This window comes from Choloepus didactylus, chromosome 5, assembly GCF_015220235.1.
Source record: "Choloepus didactylus isolate mChoDid1 chromosome 5, mChoDid1.pri, whole genome shotgun sequence".
NCBI classification, from domain to species: Eukaryota; Metazoa; Chordata; class Mammalia; order Pilosa; family Megalonychidae; genus Choloepus; species Choloepus didactylus.
In genome coordinates, this window is record NC_051311.1 from 60,467,980 (window position 1) to 60,483,821 (window position 15,842).

The following is a 15,842-nucleotide window of genomic DNA, read 5'->3' on the forward strand; positions in this document are numbered from 1 at the left end:
TGTGTATAAGGTTGGGGAAGTCTTCCCCAATAATTTCTTTGAATACTCTTTCTAGACCTTTACCCTTCTCTTCCCCTTCTGGGACACCAACGAGTCTTAAGTTTGGGTGTTTTATTTTATCTATCATCAACCTGAGATCCATTTCGATTTTTTAGATTTTTTTCTCCACTCTTTCTTTTGTTCTTTCATTTTCTGTTCTGTGGACTTCTACGACACTGAGACGACGTTCAGCTTTCTCTAGTCTTGTATTGTGAATATCCAGAGTCTTTTTAATTTGGCCAACAGTTTATTTCCATAAGATCTTCTATTTTTTTATTTACTCTTGCAATATCTTCTTTATGCTCTTCTAGGATCTTCTTTATGTCGCCTATATCCTGGGCCATGGTCTTGATGTCCTTTAAATCCTTTGCCATGTTTTCGTTCCTTGATTGTAGTTCTTTGATTAATTGTGCAAGGTACTGTGTCTCTTCTGACACGTTGATTTGTGTGTTTGGAGTTGGATTCTGCATATCGTCTGGTTTTATCATATACATTAAGAATTTCTGTTGTTTTTGGCCTCTTGGCATTTGCTTTGCTTGACAGGGTTCTTTCAAGTTGTAAAAAAAAAATACCTATCTAATTTTTCAGAAACACAGCTTGGTGGCATACACTTTCTCAAACTAACCAGCAGATGGTGTCTGTGAGTCATCTATACCCCTCAAGTCTGTTCTCCACCTTGTCCCCACGGTGTGTGGGGAAATGATTCTTGTGGGGTTCAGTTGGAGAACTCAGTTTGGGTGTGTTGCTGGAGCCGTCTGCCCTGAATGTGGGGTGTGTGTACGGGTGGCCAGGGAGGAAGGGCAGCTTTAACACTGAAATCCCCCAGGTTCCCGAAGATTCAAGGTCACCACAAGAGCCTAAGCTTTCATTTCATTTCAGCCCCAGACCCTCTCTCTCAGTGTCCCACAAACCACCAGACTTGGCATAGTGTCCCTGGGTTCTTTGAGCGGGTCCTCCCGCCCAGCCGCGATCCTCCAGGACTTCTGCCGAGGGAATGCCATGCTACATCACCAGTGCGCGCCGTCCCTCAAGGGAAGCCCCGGGCTACCGGGCCTTGCCAGGGCGCTTTCAGCCCGATTCAAAGATGGCCGAACGGGGTGTCTCAACACCCCTCTCCTCACACAGTTCCTCCTTCCCAGCTCCGGGACAACTGGCAGGGCTCTGGGCTGTGGGCACAGCCCTGGGCAGGAGTTTATCCAGCCCTCCGGGGAGCCAGCTGCTAGCTGTGGGGTTTCTTTCTGCTTCTGGCTCTCCCCTCCATTCCCCTGACCCTGAGGGTATCTGCAGAGGGCTATCTCCCAGACCAGATACCAAGAGGCCAGCCCAGCCCCTTCTTGCTGTGTTTTACTGCGTGGTTCCCACTATCGCAACTGCAGCTGCTCCTGGGTTTTTCCTTTATTTATTTATTTATTTTTTTAAAAGAGCCAGTCGGTCTCCAAACGCCAAACCCTGGCTTCCCCAGACCACCGCGTGGCTGCGGGTCTTCCAGCCAGCTTACTCACTCGTTTCAGAATGCAGACTCCCAGTTTCACCAAGTATCCGGCCCCTGTGGAACTAGCAGACCTCGTCCAGCTGGCGCATCGTTGTAACTGGTATTCTGGGTCACTTTCTGGTTTTTATCTAGTGTTTTTCACGGAGGTGTTTTTTTGCCCTGTCTCACCTAGCCGCCATCTTAGTTTCCTGTGCATGTGTTTTTGATTCTTTTTTCAAAAAAGAAACAAGGAAAAGATAACCCAAAAACTAATGAGATATTTATAGGGGAAAGAAACAGAGCAGGAAGATCTTTCTGAATGGACTTTGTCTTATGGTTTAACTTTAGAATCATGTATGATTTGTACTTAATTAGAAAACAAACTCAACTTAAAAGAAAAAGAATCCATAAAATTTGAAAAGAAATTAAACAAATAAACCTATCTATATATAAAGTAGCAGTATAACCACACAGAGAAGGAGTATTTCTAGTGATTTTAATTCACATTGTTTTGACTGTCCACCCAAGTAGACTATATCCTAAATAGAAAAATAATCAGAAAGAAACTTCAGGAAGCATTCAGTAGTTTTGTTGTTAGCTTTGTTATTTTGAAAACTATTAGAGATAGAGCAAGCAAGTAATACAATATTCCTTAAGAAGTAGGATTTTCACTTTAAAAGACACACAAATACAAAATCTAAAGGCAGTAAATAAAAACCCTGTAATCTTTAATGTAAACTGGACATAGTATAAACTTGTGATTTTTCTCTTACTAAAAAAAAAAGTATAAATAAACATTTATACAATGACAACCTAGTAACAAAAAATACTCCTAACTTCCAGATTTTGCTTTCTACAGACTATTTTCCACTAAAATAACAGGCTTCTTAAGAGAAATGAGCCATTACAAGGCTGGGTCAGGAAATGTTCAAGATTAGTCTGGGGCATCTTATGTTTGAAAGCAAGGAAAGTTTCTAAGACTACTTACTAGGGTCATGTCAAGAGGACACAGAAGCCAATTTGAAAGGGCTCTTACTGGCCAAGGATAGAGGAATTCTATAGAGTCAATTCATCACACTAGATGGAGAGTAGTACAGGGGGAAATAGAAAAAAAATGCTCTTTCTAATTACAAAGTTAGTAAGCAGAAAGGCATAAGCAAGAGAAATAGCTACAATATCTAAGCAGTAAAGAAGTTCATAATAAGATTGTCTAGATTAGTATTCAAATGACAACTATTTAGGTTGATGGGAAGAGTCTCACAATTAGCAAACAATTCCCTATTAAAGGAAGTTTATATTTTCCTATTCTTGCCACACTAATCATTTATTTCTAATGAAAAGTTTTGATCTCTTACTGAAGAGTTAGATTTCACCAATTCTTTTCTATTGAGATAAACATTAAAAAATAACATAATACAATGGGCAGAATATTCTTACTGAATGGAATAGCATGCAGTGTCCTATCCGAGACTGGATGTCCTCAGGCCCAGCATTACAGGAGTCTTCTCGAAGAAGTTTCCAGGACTGACATTGACAGTTGAAAGCAAATAATCCACTGAATTGTGGTTCACTGGCTCTGCTGTCGTCTACGCTGCCATTACATGTCAAAATTCTACCACCAAAGGTGTAGAATCATGTGTTTTTTCTGAGTCCATACACATCTATCATAGCAAGGTAAGAGATTCAACATTTTAGTTCATTCCTGTTGTATATGCTAAAATGAAACCAAAGAGTGAAGTTTCAGACTCTCAAAGAAAAAAAAAAAAAAAAAAAGAACTTTGTCCTTAATAATATTAAATACCATCTCTGATTATCATATGTGCATACTGCAAAACTGTTCACCATCTGGCTGTGATTTAGGATGGATTTCTAAATATCTTTTCAGGTTTCCAATTTTCCCAGTAAGAATAAAATGTATTGGGTTAAAGAGCTTTATGCTTTTTAAGCTGAAACTGAACAATTTTTATTAGAATCAACCAATGATACATGATATGTTGATTTATACCTAAGAGCAAATAATGATCATACTCTAAGGGTGAATACTTATATTCTCCTGTTCATCCTCATTATAAGAACTCCCTTCCTTCTGTTGTAGGCAAGCATCCTATTATTAGTGCTACCTCTTAACAAGAGAACAGAGGTGAATAAGAGTGATGCAGCTAATTTATTACTTCTCTGAATTTATTTTACAAAACTCTTCAAATTGTGCTGTTACAATCTAGGTAAGACAAAAAAGATATTTGCAGCAATCAATCCTGAGACTGGTTTCTGAGGTTTGGTGAATTTTCCTTAGTTTTAACACAATACTATAAATTCAGCTTTCTTTGAAGTAAGTGATACAATTTGTGTCCAAAGGCTAAAATTGATTCTTCCACTCTTTCAATCCAACAAGATTACAGCTTTTCATTAAAATATCTTTGAGAAAGCTTATCAAGTTTCTTAACAGCCATTTGTCATGAGACACTAAGTAAGAATCAAATTCTATTTCAAAGAATACAAAAGTCCATAAAACCAAAGTTGGGAATTAGACAGTGAACACAGGTGACATTTACATTTAAAAAATAAATTATATATACAAAACATCTTTTTGTTGTTGTTGTTGTTAAAACACAAGTACTAGCCTTATATGTTCAACAGTCCTCTTCCACCAAATTAGTTCTGCTATTTATCTACTTTTGGATTGCTTTTAGCAATAAGCTATTTTAATAATTTTAAAGTTTTCTTAAAAATTATTACTAAAAAGAAAAGATTCTAGCACCTCCTAATCTTTAACCACCACTAAAAAGGTCTATCGCATGAAAATTTACTTGCTGAAGGTGAAATCATGGCAAATATGATTGAAAAGTTGAGACGTCCATGGCCTTGGCACTCCAAAGAAAGTGTTCCCGTTTTTAAATCTTAAATGATGATATCATTAAAAACAATCCACACATAGCTGAAGACAACTCAGTAAGGCTCAACCCAACTATACTACATCTCTGTTTAGGGCTTCAGTGAAACTGGGTCACATTACCCTGTCCTAAGTACATAAGGCTCAAATCCCTCCACACATCTGGGAATTGTGCTAAAAATCCTGAGGGACCCAATCAAATAAGTCTATTTCCACTATCACATATTCATTATAATTTGTTACCAGAGATGAAGTAAAAACTCTTTGTCTTGGTAGCTCTTACTAGCACATCAGTCCAAACCAAATCAAGAAAGGACTAAGGTATCTTATTAGCTTGATAATTATATCACAAATCTTACAAATAGGATATAAAACAGAAACAATTTTATTTCTTCAGCTATTTATCCATAAGCTTGGCTCTTACCTAGATAAAAAATGCAGTTTCAATGAGGATCAATTATCATGCAACAAGAACTTTTAATCACTCTAGGAAACTTTATGCTATTCACCAGTTCATGGTTTACTTTTGATTTTTGATCTCTACTTGAATTTTTACTTGTTTTATAATTCTGAAAAATGTTTCTGAAAAGCTAATGGTTTATTAATTCTGTGTGATATTTCAGTACCTTTCCTCTTAAAAGACTTCAAAAATTCTTTTAGGCCAAAAGTTAGAAGACTACTCATCCACTCATCTACCCTGTCAAGTTAGATATTTAATTTCTAAAATCAAATAAATAGTAGATAACCATTTATTCCTCCCCATCAAAATTTGTTTAAAATAAAATCTGAAATTGTCTTTAGATTGCCCTATTAGTTGAACACAAGTCGACTGATTTTAGGCTGGGTTTAAAATAATTTTCCCTTCACAAAAATTGAATATATAGCACTAAACCTTCTAAGCTTCCAGTGTTGCCCAACCCATCCACCTTCCCTCCAGCCAATCTGAATACCACATGCCAGCCTGATTCTTGCTTACCTATAGCGATAACCAGGTTTCTTGTTGTAGCAGCTTTCAGGATTTTCTCTTAAACCTTGAGTCTGAAATTTCATTAAGGAAGTGTCTAGATAAGGATTTTTTTTTTTTTCATGCATCTGATCTGCTCTTGGTGGTTCCTTTCAATCTGAAAACTTGTCTCCTTCCTCAGCTCTCTGAATTTTCTTCATTTTTCACCTATTTTCTTGCCTCCATTCTCTTTCTAGAACTTCTATTTGATAGATGTTGGAAATTCAGGATCTTTTCTTCATGTGTACTAACTTTTCTCATAATTTTCAGCTCACCAATCTACTAATTTACAGGTGAGTGTCCACTCTGCTTTTTAATCAGTGGTCTGACATTTTTATTTACTATCAAATATTTAATTTATAATCTTTCTAGATAATTTTTTTTTCATGGATGCAATATTTTCCTGAATTGCTCTAAAAATACCACTTAAACTTATCTTAACTAGTTCTCTTTGTATCTGAGAATACCTACTCACCTGCCTATTGTATATAGTGTAGCCTGCCTCAAGGGATTGGCAGAAGAGGTAAGACATGATGCTGTGAGTAGTTGGGCAGCAGTTCTCCAGGGCTCCTGGGAGTTGGGCTCTATCTCTCCAGCCCCAATGCCCATACTCATTACTTGATCCTTTGGACAATTATCACTCAGTCAAACTGGGGAATTTTCTACTCTTCAGTCTCCGATGGATAATCTAATGTATGTCCCAGCTAAATATACTCAAGTTGCTTACCAGTCACTGCAATCTTAAAGGCTTTACCTGGATCAGATTCTATCTTGTAGGAAATATCCCCCAAATTTTAAGGTTCCCTGAAGGCATTCTTTTTGGTTTTCAACACTATTACACACACACACACACACACATATATATATATATATATATATATAGACACACACACATATATTTCACACACATACATATATATATATATCATTTCATTGGACATGGGGAAGGAGGACAGAAAAAGTATGTGATCCAATCTGACTCAGGAAGAATGCAAATGTGCTCAGATCTTCAACTGAAGTTTCTCCTCTTGGCTAGCTCATGTTCATTTTATAGTAATTTCCTAAAAAAAGCTTTGTACTTGAAAGATAGCTTGGCTGGATTAAAATCCTTGGCTCACACTGTCTATTCTTGAGTATCTTCTAGATGTTGCTGTATTGTTTCATGGCACTGAACGTAGCTGTACAGAGAAACTGCTACTTTATCTTTTAAATCCAATGTGACCAATATACTTCTTAGAGTTGAATTTCTAGGTCAATTTTCCCTCAATATAGCGTGACCTTTCAATATGTGGATTAAAGAGTTCTTTTTTCAGGAAAGTTTTCTTGAATTCTATTTGTTTTATTTTCATTGTTTTGATTTTCTTCTTCAAGGATTATAATTATGTGTATTTTGGCTTTCCTTTTTCTGTCTTTTATATTTATAATTTTCTGGTTAAATTATCTCTTCATTCCATTTTATTTGTTTTTCTTATTTCTATCCTATATGACTGTTACCGGTTCTTCTTTGCACTTTTTGTAGCTTAGTCTTCATTTCTGAAAATTGCAATATGTTTTTCCTAATTTATTTCCTAAGTTACTCAATCCAGTTTCACCTGTTCCTATAACCTGGCCATTTCATCTAGATTCCTGAATTTACATTTTTGTAGTCTTTCTTCAGAACCTGAAGCTTCATCAAGTCATTTAATTCATGTTAGAATATTGGGATATAATTTTCATCTGCTGTTGTGTGAAGTAAAGTTTTACTGTTCTTTTTCCTTTTTCTTTTGAGTACTTTTCTAAATATTTGGTGTTTATTGTTTTTGTTTATTTCTCATTTTTAAGTGAGTTGAATACCCCTTGGACTAGCTAACTTACCAGAAGGTTTTTATGGAAGGGGGATGCTTCTTGCTCAAGGACTTCCTCCTTTGTTGCTAGTGAATTAAATGGTTTCTACGAAATACGGTGTTTCTGTGAAGCCATGCCTTCTCTAACTCTATGAACTAAACTCTGGTTTAGTTCATAGACATTCTGGTTTAGGAGGACTTCTCAAACCTAAACTCTGGTTTAGGAAGACTTCTAATTCTAGCCTTGAGCTCCCACAGTTCCTTTACTGGCCACTGCAAAAGGAGTCATTATCCTTATTTGTCACAGTATTTCCCTCACTTTTACAAGACGGTGCTTTCCTGACATCTATCACCTCTCAGTCTTTCTGAGCACTTTCCACGTGTTACTTCACTGACTCCCACAATGATTGCTCTGGGTTCAGTCTCTGTCCTGCTCATGACATTTTCCATTGTCATATACCACTGCTGGGCTACATCTTATTCCCAGTTTTCCTCCATTACACTGTTGTGTGATACAACTCAGAAACTGGGCATTTCAGTTGTTTTTGGCTAAGCTTATAAGGAATTGGGAATTGAGGGTTTTCTCCAGCTCCAGGTTTTCTTAACTATATGGATTATGGTTTTTTTTTTTCCTTTTTGTTTAGTTCTCACTGTCCCTGAAAGCTATACAGAGCAAAACAGAAAGCTTCAAAATCAAGCTACCCATTATGTTAAAGAGATCCAGAATTCTTTGTATTTTAATTTTTTAGAATATGCTAAAATTCAAAATAGTTAATTCATTTAAAAATATGTCTTCATGCCTCCAGCTTTCTCATATTCTCAAATTTGAACATTGTTAAATCCTAAAGTGTCAGGAACACTCAAGTAATTTTGGAGTAACTTCCAGCTTACACTTTAATCTGCATGAAACTGAATAGAAAATGAGACCTACCTAGATCATGTTATTTGCTCAAGGTCACAGAGCTAGTTGTTGAGTGAATTAGGACTGAAAACTTAGTTTTTTGATCCCTACCTAGACAAGTATTCTGCTACACCATCTAATGACCTAGCTTCCAAAAACATCCTATTTTATCAAAGTCAAGAGAGACAGAGGCTACACACAAGGACTCTTTATATGTGCTACAGTCAGAATACCCCTAAACTAGTTTTTTCAATCTGCGAAAATAAAGACATCAATACTTTTTTGTAAAAGAAATCTGTAGTTACTTGAGAGCAAGAAAATAAACTTGTTTTCCTAATAATGTTCTTTTCCATTTGTTAGCTCCTGATGCTCTGTTTTTAAAGATCAGAAACCAGCCTAATTTTTGTTTTAGGTCTTATTTTCTACATAAACAACACTGATGATGTCAGTAAGGATGTGCATCATTTTACGGAGGTCAGTTTCGTAGAGCCAGCACAAGTTCCAAATTCAATTTGGGGAGTACTTTGAAGATTAATGCTTTTGACTTCCCACCTACCACTTACTTAAAAGGTACATAACCCACGCCTCCTTCCCTTACCATTCTCCTACAATTACTTGTTAATATATAGTAGTATGACAGGTTTAAAGCAAAGAATTAACAAAATTCTGTAAAGACATTAAATAAAGCCTTGGGTTTTAACTGCTAGATAAAATTTTAGATCTAAACCAGATTATTTCAAAATTCTAGCACCACCTCCCATTTCCCAAGTACTAGATAACACAATGTTCATCAATACAGTGTTGCAGATTTTTAACTTTTTTTCTCCTCACAACAAAAAAAATTTTGACATGGGTTGAATTAGCCAAGCAAAACTAGAGTGGCTGCTGTTTGGTTCAGTTACTGACCTAAACTGAATTAATCTGGAATAAATAAATATTGAAAGACAGATGAAGATGATAATGACAATGATGGGGATGATGATCTCTATATGGATATTAATATTAAAATGGTTTACAGTATTGCATACACCACTATTATATGACTTCTATTTGTGCTGAGTTTAAACTCAATCTAGTATATATCAAATATGTACCTATATTTATATTAAGTTTGTGATTATAAGCAAAAGTAAATATATTTCACTTTAACTGGAAGAAAAGCTCTAGATTTCAAATTCTAAAATTCATTATAAAGTGCTTTTTAAATTTCTTCCAGGAATGTAAAATTTTAAAAAAGATAATAAAAGAGCAAGTTGTTATTGCTATAATTTATAGACATTTACCACAAATCCAAATTTAATTATTTTTCCTAATGGCTATCCACTCTCCACACTAAAATTTTTATAAATTAACGACTGTGTTCTGAAATCTTAAAATTTCATTTTGTACCAAACAAGAGAAAAAGATTTTAAAGGATAACGTCGAAACCTAATGAAATAAGTTATTTTTATTATCTGACATAGGTATTTCTAGTGGGAATCACTAATAACTCAGCATAATGTCCGAAATAAACCCTAAGAGCAAGAGTTACTGAGCACTAATTAATTCCAGCAATATTTATCTGTGCACCAAACCTGATGATCAAACACCAATTTCGGTCCTCCGTCCGCTGCAGTATCCTCACTTAGTAACAGCCATGTGTTTGTGTCAATGTCATAACGATAGAAGTCACTTTTCAGGGATTTGCTGTTCCTCACAGAGGAATCCAAATACCGCCCCAAAGTGTAGATCTGTCTTCGTTGAATGTCAATGCACATTTTATGACATGATCTGGCACTAGGACCATTCTACAGAAAGCAAGAAGAAATAAAAAAGGAAAAAAATTCAAAGAACAAATAACAAAAAGTAAAGACTAAATGTCCTTTCTTGTTGACTTTCAAAAAAGTTCGCTCAGAAACTCATATCAAGTCTACTAGAGTGAGTCCAACACTAGGCTTGAATCTCTAAAGGAAAGCAAAAGAAGTAAAGACACTAATTTTACCTTAGAAATGCTTAATATATATTAGGAATGACAAGATGAACAATTCTGGACCATTTAGTACTCTGTTTATAATACTTACATGGTTTCTTTATATATTGCATTGCATTTTAGTCATGTGCTCACACAGGTTAATTCCCTAGTATGTGTTACACTGCTTAAAGACAAGTTTGATCTCTTAAAACATTTTTATAACTCTCACTAGAACCCAGCATAAACAGATACTCCAAGAATATTTAGAATCACTGAATTACATAACTGGAAGAAACCTTAATAAAATCTCCAGTTTAATTCTCTCCTTTTAAAGATGTGGAGATTTAAGCCTGGAGCAGAATGATACAATCGTTAAAGCTGAAGTGAGTCAGTGGCAGAAGAATGACAATCCAAATTTTTTTTAACTTCATCTTCATCCTTTATATTATATAAAATTGACTTCTGATTGAATAAATAAATAATACATCTACATTAACCAACTAGGGAACAATACAAGGAATAGTATATTATTATAAAAAAATATTTAATTGAGAACACTTGTATCCTGGAACTGAATAAGAGGTAAAAATATATTTTGGTAGAGCCCAAAAAGAGCTCTTTTTTAAAAAAAGGAGGGAGAAAAAAAGAATAAATTCAGTTGGGCAAAGTTGAAATAGTTGGAAGTTCGGGAAAGGGTAAACTAATACCTGTTAAACATTTCTTAAGTTCCATCCGTATTATTAATGTGTGTATATATTTCATTTAATTCTTACAGCAATCCTGTAAGAGAATATTATCAGTATTTCACAGAGTCTAGGTAATTTGCTTATAGTCACAAAACTAGGAATTAAGAGTAGAGGATTTAAGCCCCAGTGTGACCAGAGCCCTATACAGTGCCCTTTCCACTATTCGAAATGTTTTTCCAGAAGATAAGAGAGGCAAGAGCAAATACGCACTTCTTGTAGGTAGTTACGACTGAGATGAAGAGTTCCACCCGCAGAAATAATAGAGTTGAGCTATAAGGTACAAATAGGAAGCTAGGTGAATGACTGATAGAGTAGACTGGATATAAGAACTATTATGGGTTCCTCAAAAAGTAGTGTTATAGGAAAAGTAATCTAGCAATATTACTTAGAATAAATGGAGGAATGAAGAGTTTAGGCAGGAAGAAGAGCTTGACAGTTAGTGTTATTAAACCAAATATTAAGTTGATTCGAATCTGGACTTGAGTATTCACACTAATTAAAATTTTTTAAAAATTCAGTTTTATTGAGATATATTCACACACCATACAATCATCCATGGTGTACAACTAACTAATTACAATTTTAAAATTTGTTCTTAATTTTTGTCAAAGAAAATCCTCGGCAGATAAAGTAAAAATTTTATGTAAGAAAGGATTTCTTCCATAATTAAACAATCTCAAAAACAAAGAGAAGGTACAGTATAATAAATATGTGCAACTCCTTGAATGTGAAATTTGAAATGTTAATAGGAGAGTAACAGATTTTCAGGCTAATCTTTCATGAACATAGGCACAAATTAATCTTGAACAAAATATTATCAAACAAAATGCAGCAATATATAAAAAGGATAACATTTCAATATTTCAATAGTATTAGAAAAAAGGATATAAAGAATAGAAACCAATGGATTACAAAACAAAGTATAGCAAATTAAGAAAGTTTGTTCTTTAAAAGATTAATAAAATTATAAACCACTAACAAGAATAATTTTTTAAAAAGGGAGAGAAAACATAAAGTGGCAATATCATAAATGAAAGCAGAAATATCACAACAGACTCCAGAAATAAAGAAAATAAGGACCATTTATGAAATATCTGGATAAAATTTGGCAACATGGATTAAACGGATATATTCCTCGGAAAAAAGTAACTTACCAAAATTGGAAAGAGACAAAAGAAAAAATCTGAAGTCATTAGATCTACTGAAAAACTGAATTCATAAATCAAATACTTCCCACAAAGAAAATTCTACTTTCTGACACTTAACACCAGAAAATATTAACAATCATTTAAGGAAGAGATAATATCGATTTTATATAAAATCTTTCAGAAAATAGAGAAGGAAGAAAATTTCCTAAATTATTTTATGAGGTAATGTAACACCAAAATCAAATAGTATTAAAAAGAAGGAGGAAGAAGAGGAGGGAGGGAGGAGAAGGAAGAAAAGGAGGAGAAATAATTTACAGGCTAATATCTTTCATGAACATAGAAAATTAATCTTTAACAAAATATTATCAAAGAGAATGTAGCTATATATAAAAAGGATAATATTTCATGACCCAAAGGAGTTTAATCTCAGGTATGCAAAGCTGATTTTACATTTGAAAATCAAGGTAATTTGCCATATTAAAAGAAAAAAAGAGAAAAAAATATATAATCATGTCAATATATGTAGAAAAAGCATTTGATAAAATTCAACACATATTCATGATAGGAACTCATAGCAAACTAGGAATAGAAAGGACCTTCTTCAATCTGACAAAGGATGTATGAAAATCCTAAATCTAATTTTTCATTGTTAACAATATATATTATATACTAATATTATTAAATACTAATATTTAATAATTGAAATATTAAATGCTTTTTCTGTTAAGACCTGTAATAAGACAAGTATGTCTATTCTCACCACTTCTAATTAACACTGTACTAGAAGTCCTAGCCAGTGCAGTAAGTCAATAAAAAAATAAAAGAACAAAAAACGATAAAGGAAAAGCATAGAAAGGAAGAAGTAATAAAACTGTGTCTATTCATAGATGACAGGACTGTTTAAAAGTTCAAGAAATCAACAAAGAAACAATTTGAAATAATAAGTGGATTTACTAGAAAAGTCACATGATACAAAGACAAGGTTCAAAAACCAATTGTACTTCTCTATATTAGCAGCAAACTGGAAAATAATATGGTAGAATTAATTTATAAAAATTATCCAAGATCTAACCTGAAAATTCCAAGTGCTGGGATATAATGAAGACCAAAATAAATGGAAATTAAACCACATTCATGGATTAAAAAATTCAGTATCATGAAGACATCAATTCTCTTCAAACTGATTTATAGATTCATCACATTCCTAATCATAATCCCAGCAGTTTTAAAAACTGAAACATGATTGCAAAATTTTATCACAATGCAATGGACCAAGAAGAACCAAAATAATTTTGAAAAGATGTTTTATATTACCTGACCTCATGATTTATTATAAGTCTACAATAATCAAAGGAACGTGATATTGGTATAAGAATAGACCAAAATATAAAATGGAACAGAACAGAGACCAAAAAGAGATATATACTTAAATGATCAACTGATATTTGACAAAGGTGCCAAAGCAAATTCAACAGGGAAAAAAGTCTTCAATAAATGTTGGAACAATTAGATGTCCATATGAAAAGACATGAACCTCAACTCCTACATTATACCATACACAAAAATTATCATAGATTTAAACATGAAATTTAAAACTATAAAGCTTCTAGGATGAAAAATAGGAAAACATCTTTGAAAAACAGGCAAGGTCAACGCTATTTTCATAGCAATTTTACAATTAAAATTTGTCTTTTTTACTCTCATTCTCTCCTGAGTATACAGTGGACTTTTCCAGAGACCACATGACTTATGCTGTAGCAACAGACTGAATGCAGAAGCAGATATGAATCCAGCTTTCTTGCATTAAGCCAAACAAAGAGATTTAGAAAGCTATAAAACAAAGCCACCTGAAGTATGATGGTGATTTCAGGGAAAATCAACTATGTGATTGCTGTAGTTGAGAAACAACCTACCTTCTGTTTTCATGGAACACCTTATCTACTTGAAAGAAACACTGATGTCAAATCATGGTTATTCAGATTTGGACACTGGCAGAAATTTTCTCAAAAATGAATGAAGACAAAACAACTGGCACAATTTGTTGACAAAGATAACGCAAATTTTTAAGCAAAAATTAGAATTTAGAAAACCTGTATCTGCCACTGTGATCTTGACAGCTTCCTAATGTTTAAAAGACTTTTCTGGTGAGATTGATAGTGATATTAACAAATGTGTTTTTCAAGATATTGTATAATAAAATATGTCAACATTAGAAAAAGTGCATAACCCAGGGAACCAGTATTTTCCAATTGACCAACACGTTACAAAATCATGCATGTATAAAAGACCCTTCAAAGAGCAAGACAGACCAATGGATTGTAACGTAGCAGAATACAAAAAAGTTCACTGGTATGATTTCAGAATCTATAACTCACTACCTATTTGTCAATTTTGGAGTGGGGTCAAATATATCAATTATATATTTGTACTATAGATTACATACTATAGATTAATACTATTATCCTTTCAAAAAACGTATTTATGTGAGGTTGAATTTTCTTCATATATTTCACACAAAATAGTATTTTGCAAAGTATTAAATGTAGAAGTGGATATGAGAATCCAGCTGTCTTCTAGTAAGTTAAGACATTAAAGAGATTTGCAAAAATGCAGAACAATGCCATTCTTCTCACTAAATTTTTTCTTGCTTTGGAAAATATTAATTTTTCATGAAAATGTTATTTATAGTAATATGTACTAGGTTTATTGTTTTTTAAAGGTCACAGTTTTAATTTCTAATACTGTAATTTTCAATAGATACAACCCATATAAATTGAGGCCCCCCAAAGGACTTTTGTTTAAAAGTGTAAAGAGATCTTGAGACCTTAAAGTCTGAGAAACACCAGTATAAATAAAATCCAACAAAAAGAACCATATCTAATTCTTTTCTACTCTATACTTCTATGAATACAGTCAGAAACACCTGAGAAAACAAGAGAAAATACATTAAAATAATAAAACTAAAGGACATTTCCCTACACTCCCTTAATAAAAAGCTATAAATCAGCCTTTTCCAAGACATCCCTCACTTTAAGTTTCAGTTTCATTAACAATCATAGCTTGTAGCCACATCAGAATATAAGACCATACAAAATATTGAATTTATATGGTTAGCCTTAAAAAACAATAATGAAGGAACTGTATTGGAATTAATTAAAATGGCATTCTTCATAACTACTTTAAAGAAAAATATATTTGCTTTGAACCTATAAAAACTTACTTGCCTTACCAACATGAATATTTGCAATTATCCCTTTAAGAGCTAAGCCATTCTATTATCTTTCACATCTCCTAAATGTATTATTAGATATATTCTTAATTTAAGTAAATTAAAGTGAATTAATTGATTTTGTTTTTTAATTGTATATCATGCTTTAAAAATACACACCCTGGAGTATCACCAAACAATAAATTGTACTCACTGGTAAAGAAAATATATTTAGATATATAAAATATTAACTGTTCAATTTTGGAAAGGATGAGCATTTATGCTAAAGCCATATTTTACCATTCAATTCATAGGTAGATTAACAAAAGGTTTTTAGTTGGCCATGTGAGGAAAGAAATAATAAACAATAATAAATCTGAACTTCGGTACTCGGTAGTATCGCCACTTGACTTCTCTAGTGATTTCAAAATGTAACAGAAACAAAGTGTTCTCATCAAAATAATATCTATATTTTTCAGCAATAGTTTAAAAATAATTATGAAATAACATTCTAAATATTACTTATATGTGTATGGTAAAAAAAGAATGAACAGTTATCTACCCACACCCAACTTCAAAAATAGAACATTATTACCTTTGAATTCTACTTATCATTTCCTGGTTTTTCTCTAGCATTAATTTTTTATTTAACTTATGTATTT

The 15,842-nt window shown here is 33.3% G+C and overlaps 1 protein-coding gene across 1 annotated transcript in view; it reads right to left on the minus strand.

The window, feature by feature from the left end:
* MKLN1 (muskelin 1) overlaps positions 1-15,842 on the minus strand; it is a 228,747-nt gene that overhangs the window by 70,333 nt on the left and 142,572 nt on the right. Inside the window, 3 exon segments of the mRNA XM_037836141.1 lie at positions 2,948-3,144; positions 3,147-3,171; positions 9,702-9,914. Coding sequence (XP_037692069.1) covers positions 2,948-3,144; positions 3,147-3,171; positions 9,702-9,914 — 435 coding nt within the window.